Source organism: Gallus gallus, chromosome 2, assembly GCF_016699485.2.
Source record: "Gallus gallus isolate bGalGal1 chromosome 2, bGalGal1.mat.broiler.GRCg7b, whole genome shotgun sequence".
Classification (NCBI taxonomy): Eukaryota; Metazoa; Chordata; class Aves; order Galliformes; family Phasianidae; genus Gallus; species Gallus gallus.
Window position 1 is genome coordinate 62400729 of NC_052533.1, and position 21877 is coordinate 62422605.

At 44.8% G+C, this 21877-nt stretch overlaps 1 protein-coding gene across 1 annotated transcript; it reads right to left on the reverse strand.

Moving 5' to 3' along the window:
* Nucleotides 1–5911: 5911 nt before the first annotated feature.
* Nucleotides 5912–10811, reverse strand: EDN1 (endothelin 1). The gene is made up of 5 exons (XM_418943.6): nucleotides 10586–10811; nucleotides 10354–10501; nucleotides 9216–9374; nucleotides 8838–8945; nucleotides 5912–7190 (listed from the first exon to the last, which is right to left on the reverse strand). The coding sequence occupies exons 1-5, from the start codon at nucleotides 10647–10649 to the stop codon at nucleotides 7052–7054; spliced, it is 618 nt and encodes a 205-aa protein (XP_418943.2). The 5' UTR covers nucleotides 10650–10811; the 3' UTR covers nucleotides 5912–7051.
* Nucleotides 10812–21877: the final 11066 nt, after the last annotated feature.

Below are 21877 nucleotides of genomic sequence, written 5' to 3' on the forward strand. Positions count from 1 at the left end.
ATCAGCTGTTTGAGATTGTCAGGTTGAGAGAGAAGGGCAGTTCTGCATCAGCTCTCCTCCAAAGCTACTGTAGCTAGACCCAGATAGGATGTGAAGATCAGTCATTTGCTGCATATCTCATGTCCTCGGATGTTTTGTCAGTCTTTCCAACACCTGATCCAATTTTGTGGGGCTGTCAGGTTAAAAGGAGGCATTTCTTAGCAGGCCGAAGTCACATGGGCTATAGCTTATTTATCTCCTTAACAATATCCCTGTCGAATCCCCACAGAGCAGTTAAACAAATGAATGCAGTAGAAAGACAAAAACAAAACAAAACCCCACAAACCTGTGGTCTGTTTCTAATTAGCCATAAAGCATTCAGAGCTGTGCAAATGTGCTGTCCAGAGAGGAAAAACTGAGAGCAGTTTGTAGACCTCATAGTAAAAAAATCCATGTAAACAACATGAGCTTTTTTAACAGAAAAGAAGTACAGGCAAAAGCAACCATTGTGAGCAACACTGCCTGGGCAGGGTGCTGTGAGCAGCAGCTAAAGCATCCTTGGTGAGGGCACCTGAATAATTTGGCCATACTGACCAGAGTCTGCCGTATTAAAAGGGGATAAAAAAGACAAATATAGAGACAGAGAGCCCCTCGAGACTAGAGTTTTCTGACAGAAGGAAGTAGAGCCAAAATGTGTTGCACACCCCCAGAAGCACCTTTACTGTGCTGTACTACACGTGTATTCATATCCATGCTGCAGGTACATGTGCAGATTTACCAAGTGCTTTGAGTTTTCCCCAGCATGCTTATCTGCCCTGCTGCACACACACTTTGCAATACCTGCTAATGCAGTTTTACAAACACAGTTTTTTAAATCAGAATATCTTTCCTATTTGCTATGAGTCTAGACTCAATTCTGTCCTTGTCTATGCTGACAGCTTGTTTTTGCAACCCTTTTTCAAACACACTTTCCACGTATAACACAAAGATTTACTTTATATTTAATGTGGACCACTAAAAAATTCCCAGTGGAAGTGCAAACTGTTCCAAGAATGTCACATATGCAGGTTGTTGCAAAGTATGTATGAATTTGCATCCCTTAATCACATTTCATGGTTCTTCCGATGTTCACGGATCACAGGTAGAACAAACAACCATGATCAGAGCTTCGTCCAGAAACAGCTCACAAAAGCTGCATTTGGCCCCAGAAGCAGCAAAGAAATGCTTGAAAGAAGAAAAATAAATAGTGGAGAAGGAAAGGTTGTAGTTGGCTTAGAAAGTTGACCTCTGTGCATGTATAGACATTTTTAGAAATATTTGTGGAGCAAAATAATGACTCAGCAAAAAAAAAGTAGTTAGTTCAAAGAATACAGTTTTACTGTATACAATGATGCCCAGCCAACTTTGTGACTTGCCTAAAGGGTCAGCACCGAAATCAACAATCCATAATCCATTGCCAATTCAGGGCAAAGACAGCACTTGCGGACACCTCACCTTCCATCCAAATGAAAGATGTTCTCTTGTTTTTAATGAAGCAGACCTGGGGCCAAGTACAAATAAATTAACAACTTTAATGCACGTTGTTTTCAAACCACTGGAAAGCACAAAGCTGCAAAGTATCCTGCTGGATGCATACTGAGAATGATGTAATGATTAGCAGAGGCCTAGAAGGAAATCTGTGGGCCAAGTCCTCAACAAAGGCCATCAGATTCTGGAAAGACACAGGAGTATAGTTTTTGGAAAAATTATGAAAACAATTCTTCTCTTGAACGTGTGGAAGAAATATGGACAAAGGAGTCTCTGTAGAAGTATCTGTAGATTTCATGTTCATGTGCTGTATCTATGTGACTGTTTCCCTGGGCTGGTGAAGCCAGTGGAGCTCCTCCAAGCTAACCCAGGTGACATCATGTCGATCCATTTCCACAGTAGGGAAATTGTGACCAGTGGACAACTTCCCCAGCTGAAATGCTTTCTCAGAAAATGTTGCTGTAAGATACCTATAAAACCAGTGGGAGCATTTGGAGACCATATGTATCAATGGTGGAGCTGCCAATGCAAAGCAGCTTAGTTGGCATTACCCAGGGGGAGCCTGTGGCCAAGTGGGAAGGGTGGTTTACATTTCCAGGGGATGATATAGTTCATGTTTTGTGCTCACTTATGCTGCTCCAGGGATGCTCACCAAAGTGGGTGAGCAAGTTCAGGACATGAGAAAGTACAGAAATCCCTACTTCCTCCAGGAGGTAACTTGGTCCTGTAAAGTAGCCAGCACCTCTTCGCAGTCCAGTTGTGGGTTAAATCACTTGTCATAGGTCACAGTTACTTAAGAACTTTTCTGCATACAAGTAGACAATGTAAAGGCCTGTTTCTGCTAAGAGTACAATGAGAGCCATTTGCCCAATTTTTCTGTCCACTTTAGTTCGCTGTCTAGTTTGTGAATATCACTGCTTTATGTTAGAAATAAGAGAGGATGAGAACAAGAAGTAGAAGAAAAACAAATCTCTTGAAACAACAGGACTGAATGAAGATGAGGAAAATGACCAGGTTGTCAGGGGAGTAGTTCTGGCTCATCAGAACATTTAATGATGTGGCTATCTTTGAACAGGTGTGTCCTAAGGTCATTAACTCATTTTTCATGATGGACACTTCACCAAGTGCTTGATTGAATCATACCTGTTAAAAGAGATGGAGAAAGCAGAGGTAAATGTAAATCCAGTCTACACAGCAGTGCTTCTTTCTTCTCAAAAGGGTAGAGACCGGTTTTGTTTCTAATGATTGGTACATAACAAACATTTATTTCCATTAGCTAGAAAAAAAGAAATAGAAAAGGTTTTAGTGGTTTAGTTTTTTGTTATTACTATTATTTCCTTAGGGGAAAAAACACAACAACAATGTGAGCTTGAAGTACAGCTGCTGAACTCAAATCATTTCTGCAGCCCCCAAAATAGCTGGAGAGGTTGATGAAACCACAAGTTCCATGGGGCTCTTCTCCTCCTATGAGCAGCTTTCTTGAGCCAAAGGCAAACTGCCCCAAAGAGATATTTATCAAATTTGTTGCTAGCAAATGCTTGTGGGCCAAAAAAAAGAAAAAAAAAAAAGCAAGAAAAAATTAAAAGGCAGAACAGCATCAATGAAAGCCACTGAAGACTTGTGCTAGCATCAGCAAATCAGTGTCCGTTTGCTCTCTTCGTGGTGATATCAGAGAGAAAAAAAGCCTTTCTGGGACAAGCTCTGCTCTCGTTTTCACTGGAATAAATGATGCCTCCATACTGAGAGAACTGTTGGCTGACTGAGTGACCCGATGGACTTCAGACAGAATCGGGTCTCCTTGACCTGATCAGAACACAGGAGTTTGTCCCAGGCATACCGCAGAGGCGTAGCAGCCGATAGTTTAACCATATTGAGAAATAGAAAAATAGGCTCCCCTATCATTTTTCACCTAGCTCAGATTTTATCAGAGATATAAAATAAAGAAAAACTCGACCACTGATTCTGGCTGTGTTTCCAAAATCTCCTTTGCATGATGTTTACTCTGGGAAAAATGATCCTGCCAGTATCTTTGTACTTTATCTGTGGCATTCTGTCTCTTTGCATACTTACACTCACCGTCACAGCTTCCCAGAACTCGCACATCTAATAAATCAAAAACTCTGTCCTTTTGTTTCCTGGGTCACAAAGGAAGAACAGTAAATTAAACAAAGATACCGGTCAAGAAAGGGAGCTGGATTTCTACCCAAGGAACCTAATAATAGCACCACGATGCAGATGAAGCTGAAATTGATATGGTTTTATATACACAGAGGCAAATAATTGAGTGCTAAGAAAATAAACATCAGATAGCATTCAAACAGTGGTCCAACCAGCTCATTCTGTTTGTAAATAGAGAAATGAGTCGCAGTGGCTAAATTTATCCTAATGTAAGGAAACATGAACAAAAAGGCTGGTATTTGGTAACTTCTGTAGGCAACATTAGGACATCCTGTGTGAATTATTTTGGGGCAGTTCACGATAACACGGTACAGATTAGAGTTGCCATTTCTGGAAAAATTAGGTCAGAATTATGTAGATAAGATGGAAGGAATTTCAGTGGCATTGTATTATTTTCCTGACTTCAAGCCTGACTCACATGTCGAAGCTTTGTTTTATTGTATACCTTACTTTGGTATGCAGTCAAAACAACTTTTCTTCAGAGAAAATGAAAATAAACAGATGGAGCAAGTAAGAAACGCACATAGCATTGAATGAAAATCAGTACAGCAAGCATAAATTAGGGAGAAATAGCCTTTTCCATTGAAGGTTTTTGCAATTTCAGCAATGATCGTGATGAATCCGGGAAAAAAAAATGAGAGGAGAGAGGTACAACTTGGTAACAGCTTAGGAACTAGCCATTCCTTGATCTTAGTCTGAGCTGTGATTTCAGGTGTATTTTGGGACCATTAGGGTAGGGCCATTGTGGAAAACCATCTTCTCTGTATGCTCCCACTTGTCCTTCTCAGATTTCATCTCAGTTTAGAGAAACCTCTCACTTACTTGCAAATAGATCATAGCCACGAAAGGTTTACTTCGTGAGAGAAAAATTGAGATGAGTTCTAGATAAAAGAATGAAAGCCCTAATTCTGCAGCCTTGCCTCCGCAATCAGAGCAATGTTTCCATTGGCTTCAGGTAGAATATTTTTTCACTCAGATCACTTATTATAAATAAGAATGTACTTTTACTCTGCCACATACTCAGTGCCAGAAATCCCAGCACATACCATGCCTCCCTTCTTTTTCACTGGGGGTTCTGAAGCTCTTTCTGCCATGGGACTCACTTTGAGAAGGAACAAACCATTGGAAGGAACCATGGCATTTGTACACGAGCCAGCCTTCAGATAAAGAGCCTGATGCTCCCTTTTGCTTATTCTCTGAGACAGACTGTTGAATTCTGTTTTTTGGTCCAGCTTGTTAAAGCAAACCACAGCAAGCCGCAGTTAACGCAGAGCCAGGCTGCCAACACTGCCATCTCTCGGCTTTTATCATCACACAGAAAGTAGCAGAATAGCGTGAAGAAAACAGAGCAGAGGCTGCACTTAGACTTCTGGCGTTGGGATATGGAGCAAACTGCAAGCAAATGAACATCAACAAAGAAATCTAGAACAATATTAGCATATTTTAACAGCCAATGTAGCCAGGCTTTGCCTCTTACCTTGTATTTTATCTACTCATTAAAGTTTTTTTTTTTAAATAAAGTTTTATCCAAAAAACTTGAACTAGTGATTTTTTTATTTTATTTATTTATTCTGGAGTTGGGTTCTTTTTTTCTCCTCTCCCACTACAGAACCAGAGATCAATAAATCCATTGATTTGCTTTAAGCATCTTTCCAGCTATAACTACCCCATCATCCGGAGATGTGCAATGTTCAACTTCTGCTCTAGCACTTTCCTAGGTTGGGGCCAGGACCCATCAAGGTTTCCATCTTCAGCTTTGATAACATGGGTTGAGACTTCAGGGATAGCATAGTAATAAATAATATAACCCTTTTGGGACCAATATAGACCACAAAGTAGACCACAAAGCACCCACTGTGTGCATTTTTCTCCTCTAGTTCATTAACATCCAACCCTTATTGGCAATATTTTAACAGTGCAGTATATTCAACATTGGATGAAAAATGGCATCAGCGACATGGAAGAGCAGTCTGAACTCATCTGGCCAACTCAAGTTCATCGGGAATTTTTTATGTGGAAGATTTCAGCTAGAGCAAGTGCTGTCTGTTGTCTCAAATCTGGCATAGGCCTGGCACAAACTGCCCATGCTGGGATTTTGCTACTCTGACAGAAAGGCAATCATGAGCACAGAGTTCACCTAGGTCAGCTTCATACATGGGGCAGCCTGCCTCCACCACTATGGAGGCACAGTGCACAGAAAAAGCAGGGCACACTGAAAACAAGCCAATACAGTAATTAAAAATATTTATTTCTGAAGACATTTACCTCGATAGGCATAGAGCATTTCCCAATTTCATACAGAAATACATAAAACACGCATAGACCAATATGGCCTGCTTCAATGTGTATTCAACATGGTAAATATAATGAAGAACTTGTGTAAATATAAATACAAAAAAAAAAATTAAGCATGTAAAATTCAACCAAACCTGTCAGCAAATTCAACAACGTGAACAAATTCACTGCCATAAACATTCACCCAATATTAGCCTTTTGACATAATTTAAAACAACCCTTTGTCCCTACTGTTTCTACCAAACAAGGCACTGAATGAATCTCACAACAGTATCTGGTACAGCTCCACTCCAGTGCTGTTTTGGCGGTGTGTAAGACACAACAATCTCTATTATTAGAACTTGTTAGCCAGATATCCTTGTTATGGGAAACCTATCAGTGCCTTCCAACATTTATTTTCTGCTGAATGGCCCTTTGGTATCCAAAGGCAAAAGACTTTGGCTATGTGAACAAGCACAGCATCTAACCCACATTCAGATAACTCTGGTTGTACAAGTAAACTAGACTTCTGAAAAAAGGCAAAGGGTTGCAGCTGATTAGTTAAGGCAATAACAAGGTATAAAAATACTCTAGCAGGAGTGCAACAAACAGTATGCGAGGTAGACATGTATATATGCAGTAAGTCCTGATAAGAGTAGCACTGCGGCTTTCATTTTTGCATTTTAATCAAGAAGTAACAGTTTTTACTTCGATGTTTGTCCACTCAGATCTTTCTTTCTGTCCTTTCTAAGTACATCAGTCAGGTCTTCCTTGCAAAATGCTTTTTATGTAGACCCTGAAAGCTGCCCAGCTGATGGGTAACATTCCAGTAGCGATATTCAAATGTTTCTTCAGAACGATGACTTTTAAGGTATATTACTGTGGATTTCCCTTCTCCCCATTCATCTGAATTCCGATAGGATGAAATCCTTTGCTTTTATAGCTCCAAATATGGGACTTCCTCAGCGTTTTGTCCTGCTGCACAAACAGTTGGACAGATAGGCCCTTTGCCATTGTGGAATGTTAAAAGTCAAAGAATTCTGGTGATGCTTTAACAGCAAACATAATGAAGAAAGACGGGGTGATCCTCCCACTAGAATGTTTTCAGGCTTTTCCAGATGCTTTGCCTTTTGCTTGCCCTGTTATGTTTCAGCTTCCGTCCTTTCTGGAGCTCAGCTTTCAGCTTTGCAATACTGAAGGAAGCTTTGATACTGTTACCAACAGCCTCCAGCCTGAAAAGATAAGAAATATATTCTTATTGTTACAGTAATGAAGATGCATCTTCAGCGTGCACACATTCAGCAGCCTGTGAAATAAACCTCAGTCTCAATTTTTGTCACAGGGTCCTCAGAAACCAATGACTGCTACGCATCTGTCATGGTTACACCTACTTAAACCAATTTAAATAATATGTCATTCAGAATTTCAACTCAAACGTTAAAAGAAGTTGAAATGTTCATCTAAATTTAAGTGCCCAAGATGCCCTTAAATAGGGCATCCAACCAAGAGGTCTTCAGTGTTACACTTTTCAGCTGTTTTATTGCTTTTAGGTAAAAGTGACCCAGTCCCAGTGAATGGGTGCATTTTTTCAAGACATAAGCCCCATCTTCAGAAATGATTTAAGACCTCTGGGGCCCAAGTATCACTCAAAATCATCAGGCTGCCTGCTAGCATAAACTCCACTTTCCTTTCCAAAGTAGCACTTGAGAATCTATGTTTATATGGAAGAGCTTTTGCATACACTGTGCTTTCACACAGGCTTAGGGCTGAAGATTGAACACCAACGGTGACACAGCTGTACCAATGCTCAGCTCCAAAACTGACTTCCAACCGCTGTGGGGTTCATAAAAGTACCAAAGCCAATGCATGCGTGCACCTCTGAACTTCACTGTACAGTGATACTGCCACCTACCACCACTCAATTTTTTTAATGCATGAATCTTGAAGGGCAGTCTTAAAATATACTCTTAGTTTCAGATATTAAATTGGGTTCAAATATTCATTTAACTTTCCTCTTCCCTTTCCTCAACCTTTTTGCTGTCATTTCCATTGCTAGAATCCTGTACTCACAGTGCATACATTTAATCAGACAACGTAAATGATACAGCAGGTGGAAACCTGCCTCCTGCATTCCAGGAAACTAGCCACATCAGCCAGAACAACAGATATAATGAATCATAGAATGGTTTGAGTTGGAAGGGACCCTTAGAGGCCATCCTGTCCAACTCCCCCGCAACGAACAGGGATGCTTACAGCTACATCAGGTTGCTCAGAGCCCTGTCCATTTTGACCTTGAATGTCTCCAGGGATGGGGCATCCATCATCTCTCTGAACAACCTGTTCCCACGCCTCACCACTCTTAGTGTGAAAATCTTTTCCCTTATACCCAACCTAAATCTCCCATCTTTTAGTTTGAAATCATTCCCCCTTGTCCTATCACCATTTCTCCTCGTCCTCTTGAACATCCTGATAGACTTTCTTCACCCAGTAGGATGGAGGAAAGCATCCAAAAAAAGGTAGCCAGACTCCATTTCATGATAGAATAGCTGGGACATATTTTTAAGTAATTGAGATAACATCTGAACATACTAGAATACCGAGTTCTATTATTTCTTTCATAATTTAATTATTTTATAGTTGTCTTAAATATGAGTTTGCTCCCTCTAAGCAGATGGGTAACACCAAGCAGAGTTTGGTACTCTTGTCCTTTCAAGCAAAGGATCCAATGCATGAACAAAGCCCTGAGAAGATCCTCACCGATTCCCAAAAAACTCTCCATCTGCAATCAACAGCTAAGCTTGTGTTGACCCAAATGGGGGAGAACTATGCACCCTACAGTGCTACCCTGGGGAACTACAGCAGGATGAGAAAAAACTCACCTCTTCATTTTCCTGCTGTCAACAAACTGTTGGTTCATGCATTTAGGTCCAATGCAACCACCAGCTTTGTTGCGGTGACGTGAGGTTTTCTCTGCTGTGGACTGAGCCCTGTTAAAAGGGAAAAGGTGGTGCTGTTAAAACAAAAAACAAGTCTGCAGTCCACAAGGTGAGGTGTCTCACCAACCACTCCTCAAGGCATGCAATAAGCAACCTTACTGGGCCAAACCATAGAGTGTATCATAGCATCGTGAGCGCCAAGGTAGGAGGCAAGGCTCTGGGGAGATTATCCACTCAGCAAGTGCCAAAATGAGTAAGTCTACCACAGTCCAGCCCTATTCACACACGCTGCCTTATAAAGAGTAGCAACAATAGACGCACCAGAGATCTTTTCCCGTCTGGCAGAAGTTCAGACATTTCTTGTCTCTCTGGCTGGCACATCGGCATCTGCTGCTGGCTCCAGCAAGCATCTCTGGCATTATGTCCTTCAGTGATCTTCTGGACCGAGAAGGGCCTCCAAGACCATAGGGAACAGTCTTCCTATGATCAAAGAGACAACATGAAAGTCACCCCAATAATTTTGTGGGTTTGGAATAGCAGGCAATCTTATCAATGGGATTGATAGCATGAGTAAAGGTTGTGGAATTGGGAATGTCTTGTTGGTCATAATTTCCATGCGACTACTTCTGATGATCCCGCAACACAGTAATTAGAGTGGCTACTAGCACAGCTAATGACCTTCTAATTGTGATTTCATAAGGCTGCTATCCCTCCCTGTGTGATAAAAAGCAATAAATCCTCATCTCTTTGAACTTTGGTAACTGCCAATGCTGAAAGAAGCAATAAAAACACAGATCCTCTCCACTCAGAATGGTAGTGCAGATCGCCAAAGCTGGCATTACAGAGGCTCTTGCTCCCCAGTTTTTCTTTTTTTCTGGGGGAGGGGAGAAGATCACAGAATCATAGAACAGCCTGAGTTGAAAAGGACCACAATAATCATTGAGTTTCAACCCCCCTGCTATGTACAGGGTCGCCAATAACTAGATCAGGCTGCCCAGAGCCACGTCCAGCCTGAAGATGACAGAAGAAGACACAGCTCATAACACTGTGAGCACATTGCTCTGCAGCAAAGCGCTGCAGGAGGTGGTGAGGAGCCACCTCGTGTGCAAGCAAGAGAAAGAAACTTATTCCTATTTAAGCTTATTCTTACTTAAGAAGCCTGAGAAAACGCTCATGCAAAGGCAGGCTGGCAAAACCACTCCATAGGCTGCACCTTCGACAGAGCACAGGTGCATTAGGGCAACGAGGGGCGCTTTGCTCAGCCTGAGTGCTCAGATCCCCTCTGTGTTCTCCTAGCGAGCCGGCTCGCTGCTGAACTCAGCGGGAAAGCAGCAGGTGGGGCGAAGAAGCAGGAGAGCCCGTGCACAGAAATATCACTGTCCCCTTTCTGTTGCGTTCCCAAGCTCCCATCCCACCACCACCACCACCCTCCTCTCCCCCAGCCCAGCGGGGCACTCACTCGGGGGTGTTGATCCAGATGATATCCAGGTGGCAGAAATACACGCACTCCTCGTCCAGCAGCGACGAACAGGAGCAGCGCCGGGCTCGGCGGTGCGAAGCGGCAGCGGGGGACGGCGGCGATGCGGCGTTCACTTCGGCTCCGGGTGCTGCGGAGGGAGCGGTAGCGGCTCAGCACCCGGCTCGGCCCCGCCGCCCGGCCCCGGTCCCCCGTGCGAGGTTACGGCACCTACCTGCCGGCAGCAGCGCCGGGCACAGCGCGACGAGCAGCGGGAGGAACAGGCGGCTGCAATCCATAGCGGGCGGCGGGAGAGGGAGGCGAGACGGGTTTAAGAGAGAGCCGAGGAGCGGGGAGGGAGGAGGGACGAGGCTTCTCCTGTGGCCGGCGGGGCGCTGGCTCCCGCTGGCGGCGGGGCGCAGGGGCAGGCGGCGGCTCGGGGCGGCACGGCGCGTCTGGCTGGCGCGGCGGTCCCCGGCGCCCTTTTATAGCGAACCCCCATGGAGCGGGTAAACAGCCCCGGCGCTATTTTATCCCGAGACAATGTTGTGCCGCTATTAGTCACCGCGCGGCAACGTGCGGCCCGAGATAAGGCCGGCCCGGGGAGGAAATCGCATGCGAACTTCAGAGCGCCGGCGGCGAGCGGCGGGGGGGGGCTGAGGGGGGCACCGGGTCGGGCCGAGCCGGGCCGGGGGCGGCAGAGGGCGCACGGCCGCCCCGCGCCACACACCTCACACCTCACACCTGCGGGCGGGAGCCGCCCCGCCCTCAGCGCGGTTGTGGTGCTGGCAGCGGGGCTGCGGTGCGGAAGTGTCGTCGGGATGCCCCTCGGGCCCAGCGGTGGTATCGCGCTGCCTGGGGTCTGAGAGCCTAACGCCAGGGATGTGGGTCAGGAGGGGGCGAACCCTTGGTGCACGCCGCGGGGACGCGGCTTTTTCAGCAGCTTCACACCCGCTGCCTCGTCAGTGCAATGTCACGGTGAACGCACACCGCGTGTGGAGCGCGCCGAGCACTGTGCGGGCTCCAAACCCGGGCTCTGGGGAGCTGCGGGGACGAACTCGAGCTCCTGCGCGGAGCTGCAGCCCCGGAGAGCGTGCCGCTTCCACCTCTGATAAACAGATAAGGCCTTCTCGGTATTTGTGGTATTTCCTCGCACTGTGCTGCGAGAATAGGAGTGACCTTGGGTATCACAAAGACCGAGGCTGCGAGCTGCGAGCCGCATTGTTTTGCCTCAGGTGAATGCCCGTGTTTTTTTTTTTTTTCGGTGTGGTGTTATTCTGTGCCGCTGTATTGTAGCGGACGGAGCGTCGGCAGCTGTGCTGAGTCAGAAGAAAAGCCTGCGTTGCTGCTGAGCTTTCTCCAGCAGGGGCTGTTGGCACGTGGGACGAGAGCAAGAAAGGAACGCAAGTGGAGACGAGTCCTCCCTTTGCCATAACCTGCGGGGATGAAATTTTGGGGGCCTTCTGAGCAATACTCGGCATTTCCACCGTGACGTTGAATAAACTGGAATGTTAGCTAAACCCTCAGCTGAAGTGCTTGTAGCTTTTTTGTATGCGGTTCTCTAAGGACTGCTCTCGAAGGCTGCTGTGAGTGGAGTAATCCGGGCTATATGGTTGCTTACACCTTTCCAGTGTGGGAGTCTGTTTCTCAGAGCTGGAATTGTATCTGCTTATGTATTGTGTCGTCTTGTCCACACAGGGCAGTGCTTACCCTGTGGGATATCGCTGTATCTGTGCCCGAGTGTGTGAACTATTACAGTAATGATAAGAATCTACCAGCAGAGGTCACCTAGCTACAAATAAAAACGAATCCTAGCCAACTGAAATAATAAACTTTATCAGTATTTGCAAGTAGGGAAAGAAATCAGCTGGGTTTTTGTTCTGTTTTGTTCTGTTTGCTTGGTGTTAAGAAAGGAAAAAATGCAATGCAGTTATGTGGGTTGAAAGATAGCGATCGTTTCTGTATAAAATAGGCACGGCCTTTCCAGGCCTGTCACTTAGGAACTCTGTTTCATGCCAGCTCTTACTTAAGAATATATATGTATTTTCCTGAGGTTTCTCTTTCTAAGATGTGCACATGAAGCCAAAGTGACTCATGTCAATGTCAGATATTTGCTTCTTTGTCAAAGTGCCTTGTTAGGAAAGCATTTTGATAGGTGTTAAAAATGACACACGTTTCCTTTGAGTAACAAAGCACAAACATGATATCCTGGGGAGCTCTGAAGGTTCTTTCCCTTTTTCTTTTTCTATTCTTTTTCTGTTCTTTTCTTGAGAAAACAGAAACATCTTCGAGCATTTTTTTTGGTAAGGATTCATAAATATTGTTGTTGGAGCTCCACATCCTCTGCTGCAGCGATTTCTGCTCTGCTTTCAGGTCCTGAGACTAACTGGAATCAAGCAAGCCCGTTGCTTGTTAGAGGAATGCAAAAACTAACTTACATTCACTTGCAAGTGGTGCAGAAGAGGGTTACCAAGGGAAATACCATGACAGGAGATGGGCTTCCACTGGAAGGGGTAACCCTGAACTCTCTTTGGTTGCAGGAAAGTACCAGCTGTGTACCACACAGAAACATTTTCAGGAACTTTTGCCAAAATAGGAAGATTTGCTCATTTTGTTGCTATTTACAGTGGGCATCCGTATAAGTCACAGTAGGGATCTTACAAAATAAGCAGAATAGGACTAAACTTTGCCTAGCAGTCAGTGTTTGTGAAATGAAAGCGCAGAGTCACGCACTATAATACAAAGTTATGCTCAGCAGGTTGTTCTGGTGAATGCCAAGCCAGTTTGCCCCAAAGCTCTGAACGTTAGCTCTGTGTTTGCACTGCTGCCCATTTGGAAGCTACCTTTTCCCTTTCCAGTGCAAGTACCTGCCACAGCTATGGCACTTTGTAATGGTGAGAAAACTTAGCTAGCCAGCCAGGATCTGGCTTAATGTTCCAGCTGGAAAGGCCGCGGCGCTGACTGGAATTTCTGAAGGACATTTTGTATGGTGTCAGAAATCTGAAATGGCTGCTTATCAGTGAAACAATAAAAGGAGATTGTAAAACTGTGCCTTTCTGACCAGGGAACAAGGGAAGCAACATGCTGTTTTCTGCAGATTTGAAACACAATTCTCAATTAATTGAAAGTTGCATTAGGTGTCCCTTTACCTCACTGACTGACTCTCTCACAGTATTTTTTCCCTTTAGCAGTCTCATCTTACACAAAGAGGAAAGGGAAGAGTCCCCTTCCTGCCTTACATAACATCCAAATTAAAGAGCTAACTAGTCTTGCCTTCTGGGAAATGGCCTTATTCTCGTTTGTCACTACCCAGCCTACAAAGTATCTAATTCCCTTTACCAGATACTTCTGCTATTTGGGGCCCTGAGAGTGACATGTAATTTCCCTGAGTCACAGAACCATAGGGGTTGGAAGGGACCCCTGGAGATCATCGAGTACAACCCCCAGCTAAAGCAGGTTCCTTGCAGCAAGTTGCACAAGAAAGCATCCAGGCTTGAAAAGGAGGAAAAAGCCATTTCTGTGATGGGCTTTTCCCTGTTTTGCACACCTTTTGGATATCACTTGCTATATCTCCATGGCAAAGTTGGGTCAAGAATAAGTGAGACTACTGTGTGCAAGCTAGTGTGAAGGTGAAGCTGAGGACAGGCTGTCAGAGTTGTCCAGGTTTTGCTTCCAACCATGTTTATGTTTATTTAAAATTAGAGGAGGTCGGGTCCTCCTTGCTGAAGGGGCTTGAAATGACTTGATAGATTTAATTACAACAGTTATAATTATTGTAAAGTGCTGTAAAAGAAAGCAAGCAGCCAGAACACGGTCAGAGCGGAAATCGAAACGGCACAGAGCTCAAATAGAGGAGAAAATCAACTTTACTGAGCAAAGGTCACAGTTTCTCCCAGGGCTTAAATTGCTATTACTAGAAACACAAAAAGGATGGTTTACAAAGATTCAGGTGTCAGAGACACCCTTGTAAAACCTTCCTCCTGCCTGTAATTTCCACAACAAAGAACTGGAAGTGTCAGGGAAACTGTCACTGGAAGCCAGGCCAAGTTTTAGACAGTAGGGAAAAAGGATTCTTTTAGGTGAGAGTTAACAGGGACTTTCCCCCTACTTTAGCCACCTGCCTCTGGATGTCATGGGAAGAAGTATGTCCACTTGCCACTGAGGTGAGCTGTGGGTGTGGAAGGTGCTGGGCTATCTCCTGTCCCAGCAAGCTGTAGGAGCTCCTCTTGTTTTGGTCCTCTACTGAATCCACTTGCTCTTGGGCAGGAGCAGCAAGTATCATAGCAGGAGACAGGCACAAGGTTAAGCCCTGTGGATGTAACATGGGGCAGGGAACCAAAGCCCTTTCTCTCAGGCTTTGGGTGTGGTTGCATGCAGAGGCCCCAGAGGATATGGGGTCCTAGCTCTTTTCTATTATAAACTGGATCTGCTGTGGAGCTTAACTTGGATTTCATTTTCTGAACTGACATACATTTTGCTCTTGCAGACACGTCCAGCACTGCCTGTGTTGGACACAATGTGCTGGGATGAATAGTCCGATCCAGTAGGACAGATACATATTTTCAGAGCTATGCTTGGACTCTGTTTTGAGACAAGAAGAGATGTATTTCTACATAGTCTGGAGGTCCATTGCAAGTCAAAATACCAGCGGTATGACTTTTGTCTTCTAGAATTGTGAAAAGATGCAAAAAAGTTACATGTTTTGATAATCAGCCTGTTAAGAATGGGCACACAAGGAAGGATTTAACTACAGTGAGGACTGTCATCAGTAAATACAAGAGATCTGTTCAAAGACTGCAACAGAAGGACTTAGTGAAGTAAAGGAAAATAACAGAAATTGTCATTTGTACAAAACCAGATCTGGTTCTATATACAACCTCTTCTGTGAATGCAGCAACATATGACAGAGTACTTATTTGCAAATAATGGTTAGAAGAAAATGTGCTTCATAAGGTTTATTTACTTATGTCTTGGCATGTCTGGCTTGTGAGGAAGTCAAAAATAAAGCATCAATTTGGAAAATCTTCCTAAGCAAATCACTAACAGCAGTGCACAACTATCCGATGGATCATCTTCATTGGAGCATTTCAGGGTCTTTAATGCAAGCACCTCTTCTACCTTTTTGTCGAAGAATTCATCCTCATAATCAGAGTTGGGATTTGAAACAAGGAGACCAGCACTCAGCCTAACGAGAGATATTCTGCTATAGTTTCTAAAGTAGATGAATACCTTAGCTCACCTGAATTGCCCTCTAGAAAACTCCTGGCTTTCCTTTGACGATAGAAAGAGGCCTAAGATGCTGATGCCCTAAATTTAGGCATCATCCTTAAACGGTCTAGAGTTAGCTGGGGGTGAGTCTGAGTCAGTGACCTGTCCATGATCCCTTGCTAAATCGCTGGAAAGGTGGAGAAATGAACTAAGCTCCCCAAACCTGAATCCTGCCCCCTCCAGTATACAGAGGTTTGCTTGTCGAAACTCAGTTTTTAGCTCTTTTGATTTTATGTCTCCTGGATTCTATGTTGCTGTGCTCAGGAAGCATTTGCAAGATCTTCATTTCGTGCAACTCACTCAGAGACACTTGTTTGGATCCATGAGTTTAATTGACTTTTTGTGGTTCTTTTCACATGCCTGGTGTTTTTCCACCTATTATGCAGCTTTGCTCCACCTCTGCATGGGACTGTCTCCGAAGACTCAACTTAGTAGAACTTTGAGATCTAGCTGGCTCTACCCTTTCCTTTGTGCCTAAAAGCCTTGCTGAAATTAAGGCAATTAGCAAATGTATTGTTCCAAGAATGATGTTGAACTTCCTTTACAGTGCAGTCCTCTTGCCACAGCCCCTCTGGGGCTGTTTTTACACCTCCATTTTGAGTGGAGTTAGGTGAGCAACCTTGCCAGTTCCACTGCTTTGTGAGACAACAAGCATATATCAGGGAACACAGAGACACAGCCTGAGCCATAGGTATGGTCTTGTTTTTCTTTCCTTACATATTCCAAATGTTTGCTTTACTCCCAGATCTGTTAGCTCTGTTGCTTGCAAGGTGGGTAGGAAAGTAGCCTTGTATGTACCAGAGCTCCAATCACTAAAGCTTTACTCTGTCCATATGGGCAGATGCTTGTGTCTGTCATTTCTTTTTTTGAGCAGGGCCTGCTTTGCTGGTTAAAGAAATGCTGACTGCGTCTCTCCAGCTGCCAGTTCCTAGTCTTTATCTGACCTTGTCTCTCCCAGAGAAGGCAGCTTTGCGAGGAAATATTACATTAAACACACTCCAGCTGTTTCTTGCACCCGATTTCAGCTTGAACAAATTATACCAAAAGCTGTCTGAGGAGAAAAGCTGCAGATAAAGCAAGATAAACAAAAATGAATACAATTCAGAAGCTCTCCTATTGTCTTGGACACTCTCTTACATTTAAAGAGACTGCACGTATTAAAATATCTACTCCTTGTTTGTGGTAAAACAGGGATTACACAGATCCAAGGAGTTGTTACAGCAATTACTCAGGGGTGTCACTGGCCAAGAGGAGATTTGATTACCTGACATGGCCAGGAAAGCAGAAAAGGCAACTTTTAAATTGCCAGCGCCATACCTCTGAGCTACGATCACTTTACATCCACCACCCCATGTCTCCAGTTGCAGCAACGAGCCTGTTCTCAAGTTTGCATGCAGCCAGCAGCATTGGCACATCCACCAGCACAGAGCAAAGTGCCTGGGAAACGTGAGATACTTCTGGCAGGGAAGGGGCAATATAAAACTTCAGGTTCCTGCAACAGCATTTGCCGTGTCTGACATACACATACAGTGAATAGGGCTGAGGCCAGCTGCCTTCCTTCAGCATCCTTGAGGCACGTCTCTATTAGGAGCTTTTCACCAGCGGACCCTGACTTGGTAGTGCCAGGAACACCTCTGCAGGCTTGATGGCTGCAGCCAGACCTTCCTGCTGTTGCAGAATCTGCTCCAAGCAGATTTACTTTGTCTTGACAAAAGAAAGCGATGCGGCTTCTTCAGTTTCCTATAGGTGTGCAGCTATTGCCTTAAAATTGCCTCCTAGTTTCATCCTCACAACATTAGTCAACCCTTCCCAGTATTTACTGACACTTTTTTCTTATTTAAGGACAAATGTATTCCACCTACCCAGCAGAATTATACTGTATAATTGTAGTGCTGGTTCTGATTTCAACAGAGATAGCCAGGAACAGCTGTATCCTACACAGGTTTAGGATGAGCCTTGTGGAAATGAGGACGGTATAAATCATGGGATAGGGTTCTTATTGCCAGCTGACAAAGCAGCGCAGCTTTGCTCGAGTTCTTGCAAAGGTATTTTGGTTTTGTTTTGTTTTTTCCCAGTGAAAATACTCTTTCTGAAAAGTGAAGCTAGTTTTAAACTGGCTGAGACCAAGAGGGGACAGTTTGATTTTACTTTCGGAGGACAAAACAGTGAGGAAGGCCCAAACCTCAAAGCAAAACCTTCAAGAAAACTTGAAGTTTTATTCTTGATAGATAACTGCAGTGACTTAACCATTCAGTCTTGTTCCCGACTTTAATATCATGCTTTTCCCTCAAACAAGGAAATTCAATCTAGAGAAAGTCCGAGCCAAACATAAGGAACAGCAGAGGTATGATTCAAAGACCTCATATTTCAAGATTTTCTTTTGTCATCAAGTTTTGTTAAATTTCTCCAGCCACCGGTGACCAGAACTGCCGTTTCCCAGAAGAGGAGCTGGCACTACATTTTAAAATGTATTGTTTCACATAATGGAAGAAAGAAATAGAACTCCTTGCTTCCCTTTCTGATAGTCGCTCTTTGAACTGGGCCATATGTCACGGCTTAAGGGTTTGCATATTTTTTTCTAGCTGGCTTCCCTGGCGAAATGGATGCCAAAAGCAGCAAGGCAAAGTGAACCTAGTCAACCCACTTATCTTCATGGGAAAACCAGTTCTGAGTTAGGTAAAACAGAAATCCCCACTTCCCTTTTCCAGGAATGTTACACTATGTGTTAATTAGCAGATGCATGTTTCGTTTTCTTCTTCTGCCCTTGTTATAGGAAAAGGACAAGGCAGGGCACCGAAGGGCCCTTTTGCTGTAGTCGCTATTCACAGTTTTTCCTACTGCCACTCCTCTTTCTCCATAAACATCACTCATATCTTTAATGGAGGTAACATCCTGTTTTCCCTGTGGGGTGTTCAGGATTGTGTAAGATAACTTTTATAATAAGAAGATAGAATTTCCAGCACTAGTAGTTGAGAGACTTTTACTGGAAACAAGCTTCAGCCACGAGTTTGCTCTGCATGTGCCACCGTATACATGCGGAAAAGAGAAAACAGTGGAAACAAACTTGGAATAAATCAGCTGGCACCTGGGACCTTGCACATGTCACTGTGCAAATGAGAAATTCCTGGAAAAGAGCAAAGGCAGACAGCATTGCCCATCTCCAAGAACTGCTGCTGATGAGGAACACCCTTCTACGAGGGGCCACACGCAGAACCTCCCAAAAGAGAGCATAAAATGAAACACGGGAAGAAATATAAATTGCTGGGGCTTTCAAATGAGACAGTTCCTACAGTGAATCCACGCAGCTGCCAAAATTGCTGGGTGGGCTCACTTGAACTCCTAACCTGTGCTCAGCAGCGTTAACCGCAAGACCAGTCCCATTGACGTGAACGTCTTTAAGCACACACTCAAGTGGTTTGCAGAGCAAGGCCCTGACGTGCCTCCTGTTTTGTGGTGCCAGTATATGGCAGAGTGCAGGGGACAGAGCTGTTTCAAATATCTCTAGAAGCACTGCCTTATGAACACTGAGGAAGGAGGTTCATCTTTTTTGGGTTCACAGGTGCATATGGCCACCCTGCTGTGGCCTCTTACGGAGTATGTCCCTGGGAAAAACTGAATAGCAACTAAAGCAAAAAGGTCCTTTGTTGAAGGGCCATCAAGAATGTTATTCAGTTCTGTCAGAAGTGTGGTTCTCTCACTGCAAGGACGCAGTGATGTTTTCAGCATGCCTGGAGATATTAGAAATACTACGCAGGCCACTATTCTGGGTACTAAAGTGAGCACTGGAGTTTATTCTCAAGTGCATGACTGAACAAGGAGACCAAGCATAAGAAAATACCAACTCGGAGGTGGAAATAGATCTAGGGATGGTCTCTAGTTGTGATAATTACTGTTATGGAGAGCTACTGCATACTACTAACAGTTTTCAGAGGTGAAATAAACTTCATGATGCATACTCCAGGGCACAAAACAAACAAATGGAACTCTGCTTTCCCAAGCTTGGCAATTATTTCTTAACTTCTCACTTGGGAGAGGCCAGTAACAGGTTTACAATGGAAAAAAGAGGTTGTAAAAAGGAAAAGAATAGCTTGGCAGGAAGATAATGAGGAGGGAGAAAGCAGAGGCATATGGATCTGCTTTCAGGAGGCGTTTGTTCACCAGGTTCTGGGTGGTAGATCTGAGCAGGAACAGTACCAAAGTGCCAAAGGAAATGGCTTGTGTGAGGAAAATGGCTCTTTGCCTCAGCAGTGCTATGATCCTTGTCCTTTCTGGCCTGTAGAGACTGCTCCAGCTACTCAAGAGGGAAAGGTTGTGATACACTGGCTGATGAGAACCAGCAGCTGCAAAAATGGCATTTGTTTAATGCATAAACTTTGAGTCTGGGACTTTCACAAAGGGCCTCGGGTAAGCCTCCAGTGAACTGAGCACACCTTGCCTGGATTATACTCCTGTTAAAGATTCCCTCCGGACTCCATGCTGTTGGCTCATTTTCCTCTCCCAGCACACACTGAACACAGCTCGATCTCTCAGGTGATTCCAGGTTTGCAATTTCTTTTCAAACTACTCAACTTGTTCACACAAAATAAGAAATAGGCAAACGGGAACGCTGAGGCTTTTAGTTTTTTCTAGGCACCGTGCTACATCGTTGTTTTGGCAGGCAAGAGCTGGAGCCTGTCTGTGCTTCTCTTTCAGCCTTACTGCAGAGCATATGCCTCTAGGTGGTGCCTTGCTCTCAGGTTTAATGCCGGGGCTGAGTAGCAGCAGCCTCAGGCTGGCTTCTGCTGAGCAGCTCCCCTGAGCTCTCTTCCCCAAAGGTCTGCTCGAAAAGCACGCGTGGTTTAGACAAGGAGCCAGAGTGAGAGCTAGAGGGATCCCACACAGCATCAGACGCTGGGGTCTGCCAGTTCAGGGCATTATCCTGAGCCCACGGAGGCCCCTTGCTTTAAATCAAACTGCAGCACAGGCCCCTAAACCCCAAGAGTAACATCAGCTGCTTTGCTTCGGGCTTGCTGAAGAGCACCGGTGTCTGTAAGGAGAGGCAACAAAGATGTTGCCCTTCAGGATGAAGTGTTGGAGAAGTTAAATAGGCAGCCTGGTAGGTCATGAATGTGAGTGGATGCCTTTTTTCTTTCCTGCTCTGCTATTTACTTTGGAACCTGGTCTGTGTTATAACTGTGGGACAGGAGCAACTCCTGGAAATAGCCGCGGAACAAAGAAAGCCTTTAGATAGTGTAGAGCTGTTCTCTATCCTTGACTGTGAGGAAGGACAGTGTAAGGAACTGGAAATGGAAGGGAGGCCTCATGGCAGCCTGCAGCTCCTCATGAGGGGAGCAGATGGGCAGCAATGAGCTCTGCTCTCTGGTGACAGCAACAGGACCTGAGGGAATGGCATGGGGCTGTGTCGGGGGAGGGTGGGGGTTAGGAAAAGATTCTTCACCAGAGAGTGGACAGGCCCTGGAACAGGCTGCCCAGGGCAGTGGTCATGGCCCCAAGCTGATGAAGGTCAAGGAGTGTTTGGACAACACTCTTAGGCATAGGGGTTGGATTTTGAGTGGTCCTGTGTGGAGCTAGGAGTTGGACTCGGTGATCCTTATGGGTCCCTTCCAATTTGGGATACTTCTGTCACTACATTGTTCTGTCAGACAGGTGCTGTCCTGGAAGATGTGCTGTTTTCTTCCCCACTTCAACCTCCTGAGGGAAATGACAGTGTCCTCTTTTTGGTCAGAGGAGAAATAATTTGCCCTTCAGCTTCTTCCTCGCATCTACCTGTTACCACATACTTGTATCCAATGGGGGAGCAAACCTTGGACAAAGAGCAGGCAGTGTCACTGTGTCATAGCCGGAGGGACATCAGATTGGGCCATCACAAGAGTTCATCCCTGAATCAAGGTGTGCCCAGAAGGCGCTGGGGAGAACTTTTTCCCTGCTACACACTGTTCTCCTGAACAAGCTGAAGGATTGGCCCTTGGATTTGTTTTTCAGATTATCCCATGCTGACAGCTTGGGATGGATTTGGACTGACTTCTCCGCATTGCAGCCTTTTACCGTTTAATCTTTTAGAAATAACCTATTCCTTCTTCTGTCTCATGACTCCCAGTCTCACCAAATCACGTCTTGTTGTTTATCTCCATCTGCTTTTCTGGTGAGCTGGGTCATTGACTGCTTTGGGCCAGCTTCTTCCTCCCACTGGGCTGCAACAGCCTGCGCAGTTGTGGTGCAAGGTGCTGCTTGCTGCTAGACTTCAGATATGAAAGGTTTT

What these genes read in the sequence shown, in the direction of transcription:
- EDN1 (XM_418943.6), bottom strand. Translation starts at nt 10,649, where the DNA reads ATGGATTGCAGCCGCCTGTTCCTCCCGCTGCTCGTCGCGCTGTGCCCG. An exon ending in CCCGGCGCTGCTGCCGGCAG is followed by an intron (nt 10,502 to 10,585) that starts GTAGGTGCCGTA and finishes CTCCCTCCGCAG; the next exon opens with CACCCGGAGCCGAAGTGAAC. An exon ending in GACAGCAGGAAAATGAAGAG is followed by an intron (nt 7,191 to 8,837) that starts GTGAGTTTTTTC and finishes TTATCTTTTCAG; the next exon opens with GCTGGAGGCTGTTGGTAACA.